General features: G+C 36.8%; 1 protein-coding gene across 1 annotated transcript; it reads left to right on the top strand.

Annotated features, from left to right (window-relative positions):
- Positions 1-291: 291 nt before the first annotated feature.
- Positions 292-5902, top strand: LOC125859018 (uncharacterized). The gene is made up of 2 exons (XM_049538770.1): positions 292-726; positions 5738-5902. Exons 1-2 carry the CDS (start codon positions 292-294, stop codon positions 5900-5902), a joined length of 600 nt encoding a protein of 199 aa, XP_049394727.1.
- Positions 5903-24228: the final 18326 nt, after the last annotated feature.

Here is a 24228-nt window from a genome sequence, read left to right as displayed (position 1 = left end):
ACTGATCACAATAGTTTGCAATATATCTTTAAGAAAAAGGACCTAACTCTAAGGCAGCGAAGAAGGCTGGAGTTATTAAAAGATTATGATATTGATATCTTGTATCATCCCATGAAAGCAAATGTAGTACCTGATGCTTTAAGCTGTAAAATAACGGCAAGCACTTATGGGAAGTCTGTGGAAAGACAAGGAATAACTAAGAATCTATGCCAACTAGCTAGCTTGGGGGTTCACATTCTTGAATATCCGGAAGTGGTTATTGTGTAAAATGCAACAGAACCCCCATTAGTAATGGAAGTGAAAGAGAAGCAGTGTACTGATCCTATTCTATTACATCGTAAGGAGAATGTACAACATGGTATGACAAAGGCATTAGAGCTTACACAAGCGGGAGTACTTCAACGTCAAAACATATTATGTGTACCTAATGTAAATGAACTAAGAAATAGGATCATGATGGAAGAAGATAATTCAAGATATTTTGTTCATCCGGGGTCAACTAAATTGTATCATGACTTGAAAGAAATGTATTGGTTGGGTGACATGAAGAAGAACATTACAAAATTTGTGGTTCAATGTCCAAATTGTCAACAAGTAAAAGTAGAGCACCAAAAGCCCGGAGGTTATATGCAGAGTATAGAACTTCCAATTTTGAAATGGGACGTGTTCAACATGGATTTTGTAACTGGTTTGCCTCGTTCATTTCGGAAGTTTGATTACATACAGGTATTAGTTAACAGACTCACCAAATCAGCGCACTTCTTGCCAGTGAAGACTACTTATACAACCAAAGTGCATGCAAGGTTGTATATTAAAGAGATAGTTTGACTACATGAAGTGCCAATCTTTATAATATACGATAGAGGAGCTCAAGTCAGAGAAAATTTTTTGAAGTCATTTCAGAAAAGTTTTGGAACACAGGTGAATTTAAGTACAATCTTTCACCCTTAAATGGATGGTCAGGCAAACCGTAAAATTCAAACACTTGAGGTTATGCAGCGAGCTTGTATGGTAGACTTCAAGGGTAGCTGGAATGATCATCTACCACTTATTGAATTCGTTTATAACAATAATTACCATTATAGTATCAAAATGGCACCTTACGAAGCTTTATATGGAGGAAAGTGTAGATCCCTAATTGACTGGTTCGAAACAAGTGAAAGTGCCTTATTTGGGCAATATCTTGTTCACAAGATATGGAAAAAAGTCAAAGTAATACATCAACGACTAGAAATAGCTCAAAGTCGACATAAATCATATGCAAATGATAGAAGGAGACGGCTAGAATTTTCTATAGGGGATTGGGTGTTCTTGAAGGTGTCTCCAATGAAAGGGATAATGAGGTTTGGTGAAAAACTATAGTTGAGTCCCCGCTATATAGGGCCATACAGGATTATTCAAAGAGTGGCCATGTAGCCTATGAGTTAGAGCTACCACATGAGCTTCCATCCGTTCATCCGGTGTTCCATGTCTCGATGCTTCAGAAGTGTATAGGTGACCCATCTCATATTACTCCTACTGAAGATGTACAAGTTACGGGAGATCTCACCTATGAAGAAGTACCCATTGCTATTTTGTATCTATAAGTTAAGAGTTTATGAAATAAAGAGGTATCTTAAAGTATTATGGAGGAACCAACAAATAGAAGAAGTTACATGGGAAGCGGAATAGGCAGTGAAATTGAAGTATCTATATCTCTTTCAGATCGATCAGAAGGATGAAAATGTGTAGTTGAGCCGTTGACATGTAAGTATAAGTCTATAGGTATTATGTGATTAATAGTAGTACTAACTTAGGCTTAAACCAGTTTGGGTTGGATAACCATGCTAAGATTCGAGGACGAATGTTTTAAGGGGGAAACGACGTAACAACCCATATTACACATATGTTTGTTCTATTCTTGTGATAATTGACATAGCCTTAGAGTAAAGGTGAGGGACCATGTTTCTTATATGACTAGAGTTGGTTTAAAATGTATTGAAAGGCGATGTGATGCCTTGCACATTTCAACATGTGTACTGCAAGTTATAAATCAAACGTAAGTATTTAAAACTCGAGCTAGTAAGGTGGTAATTGAACTTAAAGTTGAAAGTTAAGTGCTAAGTTAAAGAAAAAGAGATTAATATTTAGAAAATAGAATAAAATAAGTGAGTTGCTTGCTTGACATAACTAAGCTAGTAGGTGACATGTAGTTGCATCACCTACTTTGACTTGTTGACTAGTCCAAAGGTCTAAGTAGGTGCGTCACCTACTTGAGTTATATGGATATAGTTAAAAAGGCCAAGGTTTATGGATTAGATGCAGGCCCATGCTAATGGACTTAGTTGAGGCCCAAACTAAGTTAAATATAATGAAAATGGATTTAAAACCCAGTAGCCAAATTTGTTAAGGCCCAATGTAAGTGAAGCCCAACTAATGAAAAGGGAAAGTAGGTGAATCACCTACTTTAACCTTTTGAGTAGCTTGATATACATAAGCAGGTGAATTACCTACTTGACCAATCAGTGGAAGAAAATGAAGCTAAAAAGAAGGAGGTTCTAGAGGATATCCTTAAAGGTGAAGAAAGCTCAATATAAGATATATTGGCTGTTATTTTCACCCATTTTAAACACATTATATTGACAATTAACTCGAGCTCTCTCTCTCTCTTTTCTCTTAAGGATTAAAGCAACAACGTTAAAGTTCTTCTAGGGTTCGTGAAGAAACCCTCATCTCTGCAAGACAAGGTAGGTGAAAACACTTATGGATTAGCTTAATTCTCCCATTAATAATTAGGTAAACATGTTATTCATGCTCAAGTATAAAGGCAGAATATTTCTAGATGCTACTCATCACATCCTTGGTTATTAAGATACTTTTCTCTTCTTCTTTGGTTCAAGTGTGAAGGGAAGTTGAAGTTCTTGAAGATTCCAAGTTAAAAGGGAAAGTTTCATAAATTAAGGTGTCACAATCCGAGAGCACCCCCTAGTCATAACACGGCGTACTCGACCTCAGAGAAGTCTAATACAAGCCTCTTAGCTTTCATAACATTTGATATAGAATATAGTGCGGAATTAAGAACTTATTTACAACCAACTATTAAAATCTCATTTATAAAGCAGCGGAAATAAGTCTCCCATGGCCATTTTAAGGCAAAGTTTAACAGATAGGGTCACGGCCCTTTACAATAAAAAATACTGGAATGTCTATTACAAAGTCCTAAACATAAAGGAACTAGAACAATAATATGCTTTGTCCCCAATTTATGAGGATATACCAAGTCTTGGAGGAAAACTCTATCCCAAGCACTTCAACTTCTAGCTAGAAACGATCACTTGCCGGAACCTACACTTCTAGTAAAACATAGAAGAAGAATGGGTTAGCACAATTAAGTACTAAGTAGGAAGACCACGCAAAAACATGCCAAAAAGGGACATTTTGTTGAAAGTCATAATTTTATGCCATTTGGTAAAACTTCATGAACATTGAACAATAGAGGCATAATATAAGTCACAACAAACATACAAGTCACATTTAACATTTGTCACACACATATATATATACCTTCAACGCATAAGCGTATTCTTCAAGTAAGCCATTTCATCAGCTTAGGATCTCTAGCAAAAGTTACCCTAAGACGCACCTAAGTAAGATATGAACTGGTCCCCCATACAACCTCTTCATACACATCTAGAAATTCCTCAGGGCTACAATAGACAAGAACCTTTGCATTTCAACATAACATGCTAAATAACTCATTAATCATTTCATATAGACAATAGGTCAACATTCTTCATTAGAATCATTTAGGACACATTCATGCATTTAGAGGACTTCTATTCATTAGCCATTAAGGCGTAGAGAACTCCTTATAGTACCTTCAAAGCCTACTCATGCAATGTATAGATAACATCCCATACTACTACCTACACTTCGAAGTACCTATCAAGTAACTAGAGTGCACATCTCAAATGATGGGAATGGGCATTAACGGACATAGACCATGCAAGCTAGACATGGAATCCGGTCTCATAAACCCTACACCGTGGAAGGTGTTCTACTTGCCAAGGGTAGAACTAAAACACATCCTATGTTGGCACATAGTTTATCGGATATCCAAAGATGTTCATTGGACTCTAGCCTCTTCATTGGGAAGAGCTACTATCTTAACCATATCCACTCAGTGCTTATACTTAGTTCCCATAGAGTAGTGTCATTCATATTAGTGTATTAGAGAGGGCCATGAACATTAGGCCTACTTACCCTAAGTACTTTTACCAAAAAGGTCCACCACCAATAGGTCTACTGTTCAAGGTACATTAAGGATAGCTCAGTGATCTTCCTAGAGAGACCCACCACCATTAGGTCTACCGTCTCTAGGTTCATCATTTCACACTAGAAGGAGGCCACCACAATTAGGTCTACCTCTTCAAGGTTTCACATTCATATAGGGTTCTAGAGTCACTATGAAGGGCCACCAACTTTAGGTCTACCGATTGAAGTGATAGTCTAAAATACCTCATTAGTCATTTACAGAAAGCCTACAAACATTAGGTCTACCAATCAAGACAGTCATTCATTCATTAATGAAAAGGCTACCAATATTAGGTCTACCAATTCAACACATTAAGACATCAAGTCAAGATACATTCAATACACAAAAGAAGGATGCCTAAGCCTACCAAGTCAAGAGATCACATTCAATCATAGCTTTCATTTATCAAAAAGAGGGCACCTAAGTCTACCAGGTCAAGATAAGATATTATAACATAGAAACCCTTCACATTCTACTATCAACATTCATAAGTGTTTAGTGAGAATACACTTTTAATCACAACACATTCACATTCCATATAAGATCATCATTCTACCATTGAAACCACAAGTATAACCTTCATATCACAATCATTTACACAACATCATGAAAATACTACAATTCATCATATAATGCCTTCAAGGCCATGATCACAATGTACTCATAAGGAACCACCTCCACCTTTCAAGTGGATCAGTACACAAAGTAAATACACACCTCCACCTTTCAAGTGGATAAACAATTCAAGAACAATTTGACTTTAAATGAGAATTAAGTCACAACTTACCCTTTTCAAAGCCATGAATTACAATTCCTCAATCCTCCAACAATTCACCATCTATATGCATAGATATCAATAGAATTCAATAATATAATTCAACCTAAGCATAATTTTATCAACATTCATTGATAATCATAAAACCCACTACATAAGCCATATTTAGGAATTTAGAGAAATCATGGATTCGTAGAGATTTTCAGCTTAAAACATCAACTAAACATCAATGCAATCATGCTTTATCATTTGAAATCTTTTGATGCAAGAACCGATGAGTTTAAGTGAAATCTAGGTTTTTTGTGGAACTTGAAAACTTTGAAAACATCTTTAAAATTGACTCTAGGGTGAAAAGTAATCCTAGATGAAGGATCACCATACCCTTACTAAGATTCCCGAATCAATTTGAGGAAGAACCACCATGAAATTATCAAACCCTAGCTCCAATGGCTCTCTTCTTCTTCTTCTCTAATGGAGGATTTCTAGTGAGAGAAATATTTGAGAGGAGATGGGTTTCTTTTTAACTCTAATAGGAGTGACTTAAATTAAAGGAATTAGATCATAAAAGGTTATATAGTTGCTAGGAAAGAGTAGAATAGTATAGGGTCAATTTCGGAAAAGAACTATGGACCCTGAAGTTTCGACTTAAAATTTTCTCCCCTTGCCAGCTTGAGCTCGCCAAGTGCACTAGGCGACTCACCAAGCGCACCCTTTGCTCACCCTTTGTTCCAGTGACTCACTCAAAGGCTGGTCATTGGGCTATGGAGGGGGAGAAGGGCGACACCCTAACCAGCATGGCGAGCTCCTCTTTAGATCGACCTTTGGTCCAGTAGCTAGGCAAAATGGGTAGTCCACTAGGTGACCACAGGGGCAAAAGGGTGACTCGCCAACCACTTAGGCAATCTAGCAGCCCCATTGCCAAGTAGTCCTTCCAAGGACATGGTTTCTTTCACCCTAACTTGCAAGCCTAGGCCCTTGCCTCACCCTAGGCTGCTACCTAGCACCACTTAAGTTTTAAAATAGCATAAACATCAACCTAAGGTCACACTAACCCAAACGTCAAGGCTCTAGTTCAACGTATCATTTTCCCAGTTGTTACATAAAGTAAGGTGACTACTACTTTTTTGTCCTCCTTATGCATGAGTTTGGATAAGGAATTACATGTTTGTTGTTATTAAGAACTCAAGGGGTGGTGAGTTCAGTATTGGTTACTATGATAAGGAACATTTGAGGTTGTTTTATATGTATATGTGGGGACTGCAGGGTTTATGATGGGGAAAGGTGTGAATATTTTATATGGAAATATACGACGGTGTGGTGATACACCACCAAACTGCATGTTGTGTAGGCTTACTACTTACTCTACGTTGGTATGTGTATGTAATTCGAGGAGAAATAATTGAACAACCTCCTTGATATGATAATTTATAGGACCCACTGCTGGGCTACCATTTTTGTGAGTTTAAGTAGCTAAATGTGTTGATTAGATACTAAAAGTAGTTTTACTTATCTCATTGTAGATTAATAATCTGAAAGGAAGGATCTTAATTCCTTGTAATAACTGTGTTACACAACAACGTAAGTAAGGCTATTTGATTCCATATTCTTTGGCATGAAATCTGATACTTGCAATTAATATCAACAAAGTGAGTTTCTTGAGTTCTATTCCTAGTAATGGAAACATAGTGGCAGTGTATGATCTCCAAATAGCTAACAATATTTTCCCACTCTCCTTAGTGTGCAGAATTACTTCATTAAATTCTCATTACTCTACATTTGTATAATTATCCTCCTATGTGCGAGTATAGAAATGTTATTCGCAAAAGCAAACTTGTGAATTATCCTCTTAGTCAATTGAAGTCAATTGTGCCATAAAGCTCACAAGTAATGCATTGATGTTACATAGCTCTTTATGTCATTGTTACTGCCTTGAAGTATTATTTCCATGTCTGCTACTACTGGGCCGTAGTTCCAAATATAAAAAATGATTATGACCACCAAAACAACAATCTCAAAGATTAAAGAATCTAAGTTAATCAATCTGTCTAATAATAGGTGGCAGCCCTTGGGCAAATGCTTAGCATGGGTCGATCCCAAGTGGTATAAAAGGGTGGTAGCTCAGGGGCGAAAGCCTAGCATGGGCCGATCCCAATTGGTATAGAAGGGTGGCAGCTTAAGGGTGAAAGCCTAGAATTGGCCGATCCCAATTTGTGTAATTATAAGGACAACATCTCAAGGGTTAAAATGTGTAGCATGGGTTATCCACTTCTACCTCTGATCAGCTGGTCATTCGCATCGCATGCGTTATAAAGATCATAACATATAGAAAAGTAAAGAAATGAATGCAACATACATGATCCCACATGAATTACAATGGTTGTCGTATTTTGATCTATGCACTTACATATAATATTTGATATCATTTAAGCCTGTTTGACATATGTTATTGCCTTACATATTCAATACATTTTTCATACTGACGTCCCTTACAGGGATGCTACATTTCATGTTGCAAGCACATGTACTCGAGCCAGTAGACCTCGTTAGTAGGAGCACATGCATGTACTCAACTTCTATTCGTGAAGCTCCAGGTTGATTCGGGGCTTACTGAGTCTTTGTCACCTATTTTGTTGTTGTATGATATTTAAGGGTAAGGTCGGGCCTTGTCCCGCCATAAACTATGGTTTTCTATCTTTTAGACGCTTTATAGACTAATGTATACAGTTCAGTTGCTTCTTGTCTCTTAACAAGTTGTGTCCTCAATGGCCAAATCTTGTATATAAGTATTAGGTCTACTTATGTTGGTTCGTACCATGACATCCTTTGTGAACTTGTCACATCTTTTACGATTTTCATAGTTATATGCATAGTATACACATGTTACATGTTGGTTCTCTCGGGCCTTTAGGGCATCGAGTGCCTGTCCATCTTAATCGGATTTGAAGCGTGACAAGCAAGGTTGGGAGGCACACTTCCTATGGGACCACGGGCACCACCATAACCCATGGAGCCCCTCACGACCTGTTTCGTTAGGCGTGGTCCTTCACGGAGCTACCCAAATTAAGGGTGTTTGAGTAATTTTGTTTTATTTAATTATTAAGTGGGGTTGATTTTAAACAGTTTATATCACTAGTATATATAGTTTTAAGTCCTAAAATAAGTTATTAACTCCTTATTTCTCTAAAACCCAAAAGAAGTTCTTCCTTTCAAAAATTTATTTCTAAGCTCAAGGAAGAAGAAGGAAGCCATTGAAGCTAGGTTGGATGGATTACAAGGTGTTTCTTATTCAATTTTTGTGGGAACTCAATAGCAAGGTATGGTAGTCTTCATCCTTGTCTAATTTCTCATTCAAGGAGTCAATTCCAATGTGATTTCAACATATCAAAAACCTAGGGTTTTACTCAATCTCATGGGTTCTTTCATCAAACGATTTCAAAAGATTTCTAATGAAAAATTATGATTGTATTAATGTTTAATTGATGATTTATGATGAAAATACTCTATGAACCCATGAATTCTCTCAATTCCTAAAATGTGCCTTTATGTAGTGGGTTTGATGATTATGAAAGCTTATGAATGGAATTTGTCTAAATTGCTTTATGTTATTGAATTGTATCATTATCTATGCCATAATTATGGTAAATTGTTGGTGAGTTGATGATTTGTGATCATGGCCTTGAAAGGACAAGTTATTAGCTAATCACATGTTGAAGTAGGATTGTTCTTGAACTATTGATCCACTTGAAAGGTGGAGGTGTTTAATTACAATGCATGACTTATGATATGATGAAGTATATGCCTGTGATCTAAATGAATGTATTATGATCATGTTTAGTATGAAGGATGATGATTATGTCAAAGGATATTCTCACATACACACTGAAATGACCCAAAAGGTTCTTAATAATGTGCTTCGGAAGTTACCGGAAACTTATTTAGCTATATCAAAAAAAATCCATTTTGTTTTTCGAAAATATGACTTCATATTCTTGTTTATGGGGTCAAATTAAGTGGGAAATGGGTCTAACCCAAATTTTAGAGCAACCGTATCAAAATCCAAAATTTCCAAGTGAAGCCTTTTTCGAGGGTCTACTTTGGAGGGTCATATCTCCTAGCACACAAATAATTGAGTGGTCCATAACATATCCATGGAAATCCCTTTGAGTTAGCTACCTAACGCACTTCGTTTCACCTCATTTGGAGTTCGGACGAAGAAGTTATGTCCATTTTCGTAAAATCTATCCGGCAGTAAAATGCAATTTCCAGTGAGCGTTTTTACTGTTCACCCGCCTCATTTTTTTTTCTAAGTGTTGGACCATTTTTCCAAAGGGCATATGTTATTTCCTATATACCATTAGTTCAATTCCCATCTCTAAAACATTTCCCAAAACACCTCTCCCATACTTAGACACATTTTCTCTCAAGTTCTCTCAAGAACCCTAATCCAAAACCTTCCTCAAGATTGAAGAGACTCTTGCTCCAAGTTCCAAGCTTCCATTGAAGACATTCTCAATACCTTCATAAGAACTCAAGGTATGTGGTGTTGAACTCATGGGTCCTTCCACCCATAGTGCCTAGACTCTATTCTACTCACTAATTCATGGTTTAAGTTAAGATTCATAAATTAGTCTTGTTCTTTGTAATAATTTCCTGCACATTGAATTTTAAACATGAAAAGTGATTGTTTTGAGCATGTTGTGACTCTAGAACTTGAATCTAAATTTGGAATGGATGTGGAGATTTTCATGTGGTATTGTGGGTGTTAAAAGGTGTTGTTGTAGGTTGTTCACTGGTTTGGCTGCATAATTACTACCCTATTTTCCATGCTCTTTGATTCCATTACATGCCTTCAAGGTGTTTGACAAAATGTCCAACTATGGAGAATTGATGAATCGATGCTTTAAAGCTTGAGTTATGAGATGTATGGCAATCCAGAGATGTGTTGATGACAAACTAAGCTTGTGTATATGTTCATTCCATACGTGAGATTGCATTAGAGCCTAATGGGAATTTCCTATATAAAGTGTTGCATGACCATGCCCGGTCCGGGGGAAAAGAACCGGACAACCATGTGAGAGGTTTATATCTCACCACCTAGGATGCTTGGGGTGTGACCAACATCAACCATGTGAGGGCTGTATACCTTGCCACCAGTGTGTCCGGGTATGAACGACATCCCCAATCCTAATTTGGGGTTATAGATTGGTTGGATCATGCATACATATATGATATCTACTATTAGTATAGATTTACTTAAACATGTTTTGACTTCACTTTGATCATGCATCCTCATATTGTTATTCATAATGCCTATGAAACTATTTCTTGTATTTCGATTATGTCCTTGGCTATTGTTGTGTTGCACCCCACATACTTAGTGCATTCCATGTACTAACGCATATTTTGCCTACATGATGTCACCATGTAGGGATCGGAGCTACTCTTGATCCTTCTCTCCATTCACGTGGCTAGTACGGTGCTTATCCGAGGTTGTTGGTGAGTCCTCAATGATTCGAGGGTTATGTTATGTTTCCTACTCCTATGTTTTGAGACTTTAGCTTGCAATTGTATTCTGACTTTGAGGGGAGCCGGTAGTATGTCATGGCCCTTGTCCTATCTATATATGTAGAGGTGTGCGTTGGACAAGTATTTTGTAAATGAGCTTGACTCTTGTTCTATGATGTCATTTTGAAATGGTTTACCTTTAGTCCTTATTTCCCACTAATTAATGTTGATTGTACTTCCGTGACCGATGAAGTGTGATGACAAGTTTGAGAAGCTTGTTTGGGGTTCCTTCGGGTTCCTCATTCGCCATGTCACGTCTAGTCCCTAGGCTTGGGTCGTGACACACACACTCATGAATGACTAATGAATGAAGTTTCTAAGATAATGTTAATAATGATGGGTTAATTGAAAGGCTATTCTCAATTCTAATCTAAAGAATGATAATGTAACGACCCGAGAACACCCCCTAGTTGTTACCGGCGTATTCGACCTCTCGGAGGTCTTATACATGCCCTTAGCATTGGTTATAGAATTTATCATAGAAAAATAGCGGGAAATTTAAAACTTTGTCATAATATAACACAAGACTTAAACAGTCAAGGTAGCCATCTTAAAACACGACTACAACAAAAAAGGGACACAACCCTTACAATACAAAAGAAACTACTATCTAATACATTGAACTTCAGGAAACTCTTTGACATAAATGTCCTTGAATCTTCAAGGACACACCCGAACTTAGGAATAGTAAGCCAAGCTCACTACTTCTAGGAAAGGCCCTTTAGCCACCATCACCTACACTTGGTGTAAAAAGATGGAGAAGAATGGTATTAGTACAAGAATGCACTAAGTATGATAAGCATGCAAAAATATGCTTTTAAAAGGGACATTTAGTTGGAAACCATGCATCATCCCTTTTTAGAGAAACTTCTAGAACATTTAGTACAATAGGCACAATATAAACCACATACATAATCATACACACGGACATCATTCATAATAGTGCATAGAGTCACTTATAACATTGTAGGCATATTCAATGCATACAATACATTACCTTCCTCTTCCTCTTAACTCCTTTTGTCAAGCAGCCCTTAGGGAATACTTGTTGCAATGTATCACCTTAAGGTTACCAAGGGTGAACTTACATATAGCCTTCGTCAAACCAACCACATATATTCATAGAGTCATAAGCACACCATAAGACATAGTCTTCACATAGGAACCATAACCTAAGACAACCTCTAAGTCACACTAGTGCAATGTGCAAGTAGCATCTCATAATACTACTCACACTAAGTGTTCCTAAGAAGCCAACATAGACTAGGCACATCGTATTCAACAAGTCATAATATCTTCATTTAACATTAGACATAAGACCAACATACTTCATAACATCATATAAGGACTCATACCTTTACTACATCATTAGTCATAACCCATTTAGTTCATATCATAGGTAAACCACCTTCACAAGCCCTTCACAAGATCACTTGTGCAATGTACACATGTAGTCCCATATCCCCACATATACTAAGCAAACCCATTAAGAAGTCATAAGTGTAACTCACATGCATAATCATACTTCATGTCTTGACATAAGTAAAGTCAACATTAACGTGCTTTCGTATTAACATATGTATACTATAGTCTTCGTTACATAAAGAGCCTAATCATAACCTCCCTTATAGTCCTCTTGTGCAGTGCATAAGTAGGGTCCATAGTTCTACTTACACTAAGTAACTCTTTCAAGATATCATGACTAGAGTTCATATTCTTATCTCAGTTCATTTCTTAACCTTTGGGAGACATTGCCATAACGACATAGACCATGTGAGCTACATGGAATCCGATGTTCTACTCCCACACCGAAAAAATAGGGTACTACCTGCCAACGTAGGACCTACATACATAATAGCTATCCAGTGGATCCACTACGCTAAGACCTACAGGAGTACGTAGTTATGGAACAAGGAGATTGCTACTAGAAACCTTGACTTTCTAAGCGTGGAGGTTTCCATCTCATGAGACAATATCTATGTTGGGAACCCGAACTTGCTAAATGTGAAGGTTCTCTTGTGGGAAGCCGGACTTGATAAACGTGAAGCCCCCACTCTCATTTTTCATGTTCACTCGGTGCTAAGCTCCAACTCCATTTTTAAACATCTTTAAGCCTTTATTTAACAATAGTTCATAAACTAGGCTATAGGGACTTAATCCCTCATATAATATAGCTCAAAGGTTCTAAGATGAGAATGACCTTTCATATTATGTGAGAATGACCTTTCACATAATCATACCATATTCATAACATAGACTTTAGAGTTCAATTGTGGAAACCTTTCAAGAGACTCACTTTTACTAGATTATCATAAACCTTATGCATTCATTCATGTGTGTGTACATATGTGAGAAAGCCTTTCACTTAAACACCTTTATACAACACATATTCATACCTTGCTAATCATAAACTTTGCATGCATACTAACATGTAAGGGTGCATATAAGAGTTAACTTTTCAATAGACACCATAACACATCATATTCACAGTTATACATGTAGGGTGTGTGTGCATATTGGTCCTCATAGTGACATAAAAGCAACAACGTTGATATCGAGTACACTTCCCCTCAAGGGATCACAACAAATTCACAATGTCCCCAAATCATGAGCAATTCACATATAAAGCCTTTTGGGATTCTAGACCACACACCCACACTTAATCATAGGATAAAAGGACACATTCAACATTGAATAGGTACTCCTAACATATGTATGATCAAACATTCATATATGGGTCATATAGGTAGGGGTCATTGCACAATAATACTTAACATAATTAATCATGTAGACCACACCTTATCCCTAACATTATTAATCACATCATACTCCTCATCATCAACACACATTAAACATCATGATAGCATTGAGGATTTCATACATAACCTTCATAGCACAACATCATAAACATATGCATCATATTCATCAATTCACTTCACATATATTGCCTTCAATGCCATGATCTCAACATCCATAAATAGACAAGAAGTAAACACCACCACCATAATTGGACCAAACCACACAACAACAATTCTCATACTATAAACTAGAAGTTTGGTCAACTTACAAATTCTCCAAGCCATGATCATCATGGATTAATCCTCAACAATTCATATTCAATTGGCATAGATAGCAATAGGAATCAACAATGTAATTTAATAACATGAACATAATCTAAATACAATTCTATAAGAAAGGGATCAACCCATAACTTTGCCGATAAGGCCAAAATTCTCAAGTAATCAGCATACCAATAATTCAACATGAATAAGTATAGATAATCATAGGAAACATCAATACAATCTAATCTAAACATAATTTCACCAATAGAGATCATATTCACAAAGACATCCTGGGCCAATATTAGAGAATTTGGTGATCATGGGTTCTCCAAGAATTCCTTTGAAAATTATCTTAAAAACCTTAATTCCACATTAATTCATCAATAGATTGATTTAGGAAATCGTTTGACAAGGGACCAATGTTTAGATTGAAAATTGGAATTTTGGTCTTTGAATCACTTTTGAAAATCATTCATAGAACTCCTTGAAGGAGAGGTTATTCAAGAATCAAGAGTCACCATACCTTAATTATTGAAGACCCATGAAATTGAAGAAGAAATCAGTTGAAAACCCATCTTCTAGCTTGAGCTTCATCAAGGTATTCAATGGAGTTTTTGAGGGAATCAATTTTGAGAGGGAAGGGTCAATTGGAAGAATGGGGTCTAATTCTAGGTTTTGGGGTTTTAACCATCTTAAAATACCCTAAAATAGGTAGAATAACCATATATAATAATTCCCCAAAGTACCCAAACTACCCCTCACTTAGTTAGACCTTTTAAACAAGTCAAACTTGAGTTTTATATTTGCTGATTTCGTCGGGGAACCAGTCCGCGATGCGGAGGTGTTCCCACAAGTTGCTGGAAATTAAATTATGAGACAGTAGAGTCCATAACGCAGACCAAAAGTGTTGTCTATGGTCGAGCTAGTCCGCGACGCGGAAATGCTCCCTCCATGTGCATTTTCGAGCTTCTTGGCAGCTTGTTTCGCCAAGGGTTGGGTTCCTCCTCGGGAACCTTTAGGGTAGTCCCAGGGAGTCGTACCCGGACATTTTGACCCTAAAAACATTTATTAAGACACTAGGGTCACCTCCAGTAATTTTAGACTTCAAACAACACATAAAATTATGAACAACTTACGAGAACACACCAACACGTAAAAGACTAGTTTCTGAACGTCTTGGTCGTCCCTTGACGTTCTATTTCCAAACACTTTAAAATTGACTAAAGAGGCTATTCTTCATTATTTTAACAAGTTATTAATGCATAAAACCCATGTGAGGCTCTAGTTTATCCTATTTCATTTTGAGGGTTGTTGCAATATCCCCCACTTAGGAACATTCGTCCTTGAATGACACTTAAAACACTTCTGAGGACTCAATGACCCAACTAGCAACTCACAATACACAACATACAACGTCAACATAAGAGCACACATCAAGGAGGAACATCAACTCCACATAAAAGGCTCAAACCAACTTTGTGCGATTCAAGAAAGTAGCAACATATCTACCAACTCCTTATGCATCAACTTTATTATTTCCCATTTCATTGGAGGAACTTCCTTCTCCAAATCATCATTCTTATTTCAAACACTAAAGAAACACAACATGCAACTATCTTATTAAAGCACATTAAGCAACTTTATCATAAGAAATTATTTTAGCATGCAATTCAAATCAACTCATGCTACACAAGCGAGTAGAAACTTTATTCACCGACTCATAATGCATCAATCACATAGGCCTTTCCTATGTTCATTGGAGGAACTACCTTCTCCTAATCATGATATGATATATTTACCTTTAATATAATCATAGGGTCCAACATGCAATGGCTTTCAATTGCACACATAGACATGATCAACATTTCCGCTCATGAGGCAATTAAGCAATTCATACTAGTTGAACCCTAACATGAGGATTATAGATCATCTACTAGTCTTATCATTTAATCAACATACTATGAAGAACATACAAGGCATTACCATGTTTAGTTATGTTCAAGGAGGGACTACCTTCTCCTAGTCACAACATAAACACATGGCATTATAAACTCATAAGCAAGCATTACACAAAGGTCATTTTATTTAAGGAGAAATTCTCAACCTCTAACCTAAGCATGCTCATACTCTTTTCCTCATGAAGTCTAGAGTGCATTCACCATGTAAAGATGTATATTGACATGAGAAACATGAATTTTATTACTAAAATTCCATTTTTATGTAATAAGAATCCTTCAAAACATGCATAACATAGTGTCTTCTAGGACATGCTTAACATACAGAGATCATACAACTCTTAATCATATGCAAGACTTCAAAACATGAACAAGCTACTAGGAACTCTTTGGTCTCAAGCTTGAACAAAAATAGAACGAAAATATAAGGATATCAACAACCTTACTATTCACTCATCATCCCCCACTTAGGGTAAACCCATCTAAGAGCACATTAAAGTAACCAAAAAAACAATCACAAACCAATTAAGCACAATGTCCCCCTCTTGGGATCAAGTTATGCAAACTCCTTTAATCATTACCTCATTCATCTCTACGTTAGGAACTATTCTCCACTAAATCTTCACTATACTCCCTTATGTAAGGATTTCAAGAATCCAAATAAAATGAGTATCTATACCACTCCACTATATATCAATCACCGAAAGTGGTTCTCAACATGGAGAACTCAAGAAAGTTCAATGTAGAAATATTAAGGGCACTCAAAACCTTACCATTGAGGCACATTATACCCAGTTGGGGTGAGATTAATCAACTCTTTATCACATCATACCCTTATCATTACCTTTGGTGTAACTTTCCGCTGAACCATGCCTAGTTATTATCTAAACACCCTCTTTGAATGACCATACTTAAGATCAACCTTACAAGACAACTATCCTATTTAGAGTTGGTCAACATCTATTCTATTGTTCTTCCCATGAACTAAGGGGTACATGCAACTCTCCAAGTTAACCTTAGAGCAAAACACTATCCCAACTCATGGAACGAAGCCCCTTTTTCCACTCTTAGGGAAAGCCTACACAAGAACTCTGATTCACACAAGGACAACCATGAAGCATCACTCATAAGGAAAAAAATCAACTTTCAACTCACACAAGTTACCACATTCTTTCAAAACTCCTCAAATTTACAACATGACTTTCAACTATCATTACCCATCACCATAAAGCAACTCATTATCCTAAAACAAATTTCATTCTTACGATACGACTCTTGTCATACGAGAACTACACCACCATATAATATTTTCAATGTAATACTCCCAACCTTATAGGTCACACAGAGCCATGATTGGCATCACAATACGATTTTCAAATCTACCTTCATATATACTCATATAGTCACCACATCATAATAAGCATTAAAACTCACTTTTTCTTCCCTCGATCCTTGCAACATCACCCCTTCCAAGTAATCACATCGAGAAGACCATCGGATAAGGGAAAATAAGAGAGAGAGAGATCATATGGAGTAAAGCACTACGGCACGACACAAGAATAATAAAGAAAGTGAAACTTCTATCGTCCTATAGCCTCTCGCTAATAGATGTGTCGCGACTCAAACCGATGAACAAGACTTTAATAGATATGGCTCACGAGTCGTTGAATCGTAAGACTCTTTTCATAACCCTATGCTCTGATACCAAGTTTGTAATGACCCGAGAGCACCCCGTAGCCGTTACCATCGTATTCGACCTCTCAGAGGTCTTATATAAGCCCTTAGCATTCGTCATAGCATTTATCATAGAAAAATAGCAGACAATTTAAAACTTTTTCATAATATAACACAAGACTTCAACAGTCACCTCATTTAAACCTTTAATACAAAATTGGAGTACTACGTCTCGAAGTAGCCATCTTAAAACACAACTACAACACAAGAGGGACACAACCCTTACAATACAAAATAAACTACTATCTAGTACATTGAACTTAAGGAAATTCTTTAACATAAAGGTCCTTGAATCTTTAAGGACACACCCGAAATTGGGAATAGTAAACCAAGCTCATCACTTCTAGGAAAGGCCCTTTAGCCACCATCACCTACACTTGGTGTAAAAAGATGAAGAAGAATGGTGTTACTACAATAATGCACTAAGTANCTAGTACATTGAACTTAAGGAAATTCTTTAACATAAAGGTCCTTGAATCTTTAAGGACACACCCGAAATTGGGAATAGTAAACCAAGCTCATCACTTCTAGGAAAGGCCCTTTAGCCACCATCACCTACACTTGGTGTAAAAAGATGAAGAAGAATGGTGTTACTACAATAATGCACTAAGTATAATCACTACGCAAAAACATGCTTTTAAAAGGGACATTTAGTTGGAAACCTTGCATCATGCCTTTTCAGAGAAACTTCAAGAACATTTAGTACAATAGGTACCATATAAACCACATATATCATCATACACACGAAAACCATTCATAATAGCACATAGAGCCACTTCTAACATTTTAGGAACATTTGACGCATACAATACATTACCTCATCTTTATCTCAACTCTTTTCCTCAATCAACCCTTAGGGAATACTTGGTGCAATGTATCACCTTAAGGTTACCAAGGGTGAACTTACATATAGCCTTCATCAATCGAACCACATATATTCATAGTCATAAGCACACCATAAGACATAGTCTTCACATAGGAATCATCACCTAAGACAACCTCTAATTCACACTAGTGCAATGTGCAAGTAGCATCCCATAATACTGCTCACACCAAGTGTTCCTAAGAAGCCAACATAGACTAGGCACATCATATTCAACAAGTCATAACATCTTCATTTAACATTAGACATAAGACCAACATACTTCATAACATCATATAAGGACTTATTCCTTTACTACATTATAAGACATAACTCATTTAGTTCATATCATAGGTAAACCACCCTCACAATCCCTTCACAAGCTCACTTGAACATTGTATACATGGAGTCCCGTACCCCCACATATACTAAGCAAACCCATTAAGAAATAATAAGTGTAATTCACATGCATAATCATACTTCATGTCTTGACATAAATAAATTCAACCTTAACATGATTTCATATTAACATACATAGACCATAAGCTTCATTACAAAAATAGACTAATCATAACCTCCCTTAGAGTCTTCTTGGGCAATCCATAAGTAGGGTCTATAGTCCTACCTACACTAAGTATCTATTCAAGAAATCATGACTAGACATAGACCATGTGAGCAACATGGACTCCGGTATTCTACTCCCAAACCGAAAAGAGAGGGTACTACTTTCCAAGGTAGGACCTACATACATAATAGCTATCTAGTGGATCCATTAACCTAAGACCTACGGGGGCACGTAGTTATGAAACAAGGAGATTGCTACTAGAAACTTTGACTTACTAAGCGTGGAGGTTTCTATCTCATGAGACAACATTTATGTTGGGAACCCAGACTTGCTAAACGTGAAGGTTCTCTTGTGGGAAGCCGAACTTGCTAAACGTGAAGCCCCCACTCTCATTTTTCATGTTCATTCGGTGCTAAGCTCCAACTCCCTTTTTAAACAAATTTAAGCCTTTATTTAATATTAGTTCATAAAATAGTCTTTAGGGACTTAATCCCTCATATCATATAGCTCAAAGGTTTCTAAGATGAGAATGACCTTTCATCAAAGAACCTACATTATGTGATAATGAACTTTCACATAGTCATACCATATTCATAACATAGTCTAGTTTAGAGTACAATTGATGAAACCTTTCAAGAGACTCACCTTTACTAGATTATCATAAACCTTATTCATTCTTTCACGTATGTGTGTACACATGCGAGAAAGCCTTTTACATAAATACCTTTATACAACACATATTCATACCTTGCTAATCATACACTTTGCATGCATAATAAGATGTAAGGGTTCATATAAGAGTTAACCTTTCAATAGACACGATAACACATCATATTCATAGCTATACATGTAGAGTGTGTGTGTGCATATTTGTCCTCATAGTGACATAATAGCCACAACATTGATATTGAGTGCACTTCCACTCTAGGGATCACAACACATTTACAATGTCCCCAAATCATGAGCAATTCATATATAAAGCCTTCAAGGCCATGATCTAAACATGCATAGATAGACAAGAAGTAAGAACATCCACAATAAATGGACCAAACCACACAACAATAATTCTCATACTATAGACTAGAAGTTAGGTCAACTTAAGAATTCTCCAAGCCATGATCACCATGGATCAATACTCAACAATTCATATTCAATTGAAATATTTAGCAATAGGAATTAACAATGTAATTCAATAACATGAAGATAACATAAATAAAATTCTATAACAAAGGGATCAACCCATAACTTTGTCCATAAGGCCATAATTCTCAACTTATCAATATACCAACAATTCAACATGAATAAGTATACATAATCATAGGAAACATCAATACAATCTAATATAAATATAATTTCACCAATAGAGATCATATTCACAAAGTCCCACATCATAGGCCAATTTTTGAGAATTTGGGGATCATGGGTTATCCAAGAATTCCTTTGAAAATTATCTTAAAAAACTGTTTTAGTACTTGTTACAAAACCCCCTTTGATATTTGACACTTTTGTGTCGACCCCTTTAATTTACAATTTCTTTTATCACAAATGTCTTTTGCTACGACTAGTTAGAATGTAAATTCTATTTTTCTATCAGTTCTCAAAATCGCTCCCTTGGTACACGACCCCAACCCTTGGTTGGGTTACTATATTATCGACGATAGTAAACACTCATACCGTAGGTGTAACGACCCGAGAGCACCCCCTAGTCGTTACCGGCATATTCGACCTCAAAGAGGTCTTATATAAGCCCTTAGCCTTCATCATAGCATGTATCATAGAATAAAATTACGGAAAATTTAAAACTTTTACTTTGGAAGTTCAACTTCACTTCATATATGGAAATAGAATCTAACTTCGTTACAATGTACCATCTAGACATAGAAGTATCGAAAATGGGACTTAGCCCTTACATAAATTAGAAACCTAGAATAGGAAAGTACAACAATGTCTTTCAACATAATCAAAAGACTAAACATAGAAGCTAGATCATATGGTCTCGTCCTCGGACTTGAAGACTCACCAACTTGGGGAAGCAACTCCAAGTGCCTTGAAAAGTAAGCGTGAATCTTCACGGCCCGAACCCAAATGTGTGGGGAAAAGGGAAAAATATGGGTTAGTACTACACACGTACTAAGTATGGCTACTATGCATAAAAACAATTTGAAACATGCATAAAAGGATATTTAGCCAAAACATGCTCTTTACCAAGTAAATCCAATGTAAGCATCATGGCACCACCCAACATGATATCATCTCAACATGTAGACAACCCAAGCAATACTAGCGCAATGCAAAGAATAGAATCCCATAACCCTACTCAAAGACAAGTATCACATTAAGTAACCTACTTCATGTATACATTCATAAGGTCATATTTCATCAGAACCTACCATATTCATAATGATTATACCTTACATAACTTCAACATACATAAGTCATAATCATCATAATCATGAGAGAACACTACTACAACCATCTCTTAGGATCCCACAAGTGCAATGTGCAAGAGAAGTCCCATACCCTCCCTTATACTATGTAGAAACCTCCATTTACTTTTACATTAGGTAGATATTGCCATAACTGACATATACCATGAGAGCTACATGGAATCCGGTGTTTTACTTCCACACCAAAATGAGAGGGTTAACACTTTCCTAAGGTGTAACCATTCGTACATAGTTATCTAGGTGGATCCACTTAGCTAAAGTCCTATGTGGGCACATAGTTAAGGGTCAAGGAGATTGCTCCTAGAAATCCTAACTTACTAAACGTGGGGATTTCCATCTCATGAGACAACACATACCGTGGGTAATCCGGACTTGCTAAACGTGAGGACACCCATCTGGGTAGCCGAACTTACTGAACGTGAGACTACCATCTCATTTACATGCCCTTTCAGTGCTAAGCATCTAATTCCCTTTTTGTAATCATCTTTAGTCATCACATAAGTTCACATTACCCCTTTACTAGACTTTTAAGAAAACATCTTACCATAATAGCTCATATGTGTTCATAAGTGAGTAACAATCCTTTCACTTTAGAAACACTTAGTAAGTGAGTAACTCTTTCACTTCACAATACACTATAATCATGAGAAGTACCTTTCAATGATATAACAATCATACCATAACATACATACATATTTCGTAGCTAATTCAAGTGTAGATGGTTAAGGATGAGGAAACTAGGTCATCAACATCACAATAACACATTAGGTATAGCATCTTTACAATCTAAGTAATTCACCTTCCATACTTGAGTTCAAAGAAGAACCAACCTTCATACCTTCTTGCCCTTCCTAGGACATTCATACTTCAATCACCAATCAGTTCATAACCAATACTTAATACAAGGTAATTCATGAAGTAATAACATCATCAACATCAATTTAATCAATTGACATATTCAATTCATAGCCTTCAAGGCTTTATTCAAAGACTCAACCCTAATTCCATAGAAATTATACATAACCTAGGGTAGAATCATCATACAAACATGAATTATATAACATCACCTTCAATTCATAGCCTTCAATCAATATCCAACACAAACTAGGGTTAGAATTAGGAAAGAAGGAGAAACATGGGTCTCATGGGGAATTCTTCAAGAAACCACAAATACACCATAAATTCATTCATAATTATTCATATAACATCAATCAAATTCAGTTTATAACATCAATTTCACTTTAGAAAGAAGACCCACGTTTTTGGATTGAAAACCTAGAAATTGGAGATTTTGAAATTCATCTTGAAGGGACCTCTAGGGGAAAGGAATCCCAAGAGTGATAAGCAACCATACCTTAGTTTATTCGTTGACAACTGATGGGGAAAAATTGAAACCTTGCTGCCCTAGATGAACCTTGGTCTTCTTCTTCAATGCGGTTATTAATTTAGAGGGTTTTGAGAAAGAATGAGTTTGACTTGTGGGTTTAATTGTGTGAGTTAAAGTCTTAGGGTTAGGGTCTTATAGTTAGGTTTAGAATGGTAATTAGTTAACTAACCACCCATCTTAACCCTTAATTAAATAACTAACTAAAACTAAGACCCCTAAACAAAAACTAAAACTTAACAACTGCCAGGACTTACGACCCTCCACCTACGGACCGTAGGTGGAGTTACGGACCGTGCTGGTCATTCCTTGTTTGGTACTGAGGCTCTCTTTTGGGGGGTCAAGTCTCCCACGACTAAGTATAGACTCACGGCCATGACTTACGGTTCGTCGACCAGTCTACGGGCCGTGAGTCTTGGTCTCGTCGTTTGCTGCAGTTTTGCCAGCTTTTGGGTCCATGTTTGGGTCCTTCTCAACAACCCCTAAGGGGTCCTTGGGGGGTCGTACCCAGACGTTTTTAACCCTATGAACATAACTTACCTAATTTAAACCTTTTTACAAGATTTTACCATCATACGACACTCCCAAGCCTACCCAAAACCTAAGGACACACTAGAACACATTCTTCTCTAGTTTTCGGACGTCGTGGTCGTTTTCTTGACGTTAACACTTTTACTCTTCCAAACCAAGTCAATTACATTAGTTTAGGTTTATAAACATCATTTTGACTATATTTTAAGTCATTATTCAGAAGGTGAGGCTCTAACTTAAGTCATAGAATTTCTGGGGTGTTACAGTAGGATAGTGTCGTTGGTCACGATAAGCATCAAAATGGCGCCGCTGCCGGGGAGTGGTGTTATTTGAGAATTTTTAGTTCACTAGAATTTCTGTCTTATTAATTGTAGATTATTAACTTTACTCTTAGTTTAGTTTTTCTTTGAGTGTTTGATTGTATGTAATCCCAAGGATTATTGGCAAGAATTTTGTTTTCCATAGGTTTAGCTTTACTAATCTTAGTTATAGTTTCTATTTGCTTGTTTGAACATCACAGTAGGGAACAAACGATGGATGATCATTATGGATACCACACGAATCATCCCCTCCTGAAACTACTGAACCTCAGGGACAACCTCTTAACATTTAAACAGGTAGGGGATGAAACAATTCAGGACATGTGGCTAAAGTTTCAAGTTGTGCTGCAACTATGCCCATCTCATGGGATGAAGGCTAAGGCAACACTGGAGTGCTTCTATAAGGGTCTTGGACCTGAGAATAGAAGCATAGCTGAATAGATTTACGAGGGGGGCATGTTATACCAGCACTATGAAGTCGTCGAAAAACTCCTTGATGTAATGGTAGGAACTATCAAAAAAGTCAAAAAGAAGCAGGAGTGGGAGGCACTAATTACCTAGTTGGATGATCTGTCTAATCGAGTCACAGGATTGGAAGTACAAACCATGGGTAAAGAAAAGTACCACTCCCTCTGTGAGTGTAGTCATGGGATGAAGCAGGGAGTTGTGCCAGGAGATGAAGCTCTTTCACTCATTCAAAAGAAAATGAAGGCAGAAAAGGAGATGCTGAATGA

The sequence above is a fragment of the Solanum stenotomum genome, chromosome 3 (assembly GCF_019186545.1).
Source record: "Solanum stenotomum isolate F172 chromosome 3, ASM1918654v1, whole genome shotgun sequence".
NCBI lineage: Eukaryota > Viridiplantae > Streptophyta > Magnoliopsida > Solanales > Solanaceae > Solanum > Solanum stenotomum.
Note: the sequence above shows the minus strand (reverse complement) of the source record. Positions and strands in the feature narration are given on the sequence as shown.

Excerpts from the sequence above, each read along its gene's own strand:
- LOC125859018 (XM_049538770.1), top strand. The coding sequence starts at position 292 with ATGGAAGTGAAAGAGAAGCAGTGTACTGATCCTATTCTATTACATCGT. Across the intron at positions 727-5,737 it reads GGAAGTTTGATTACATACAG|CTTGAGCTCGCCAAGTGCAC; the intron begins GTATTAGTTAAC and ends TCCCCTTGCCAG.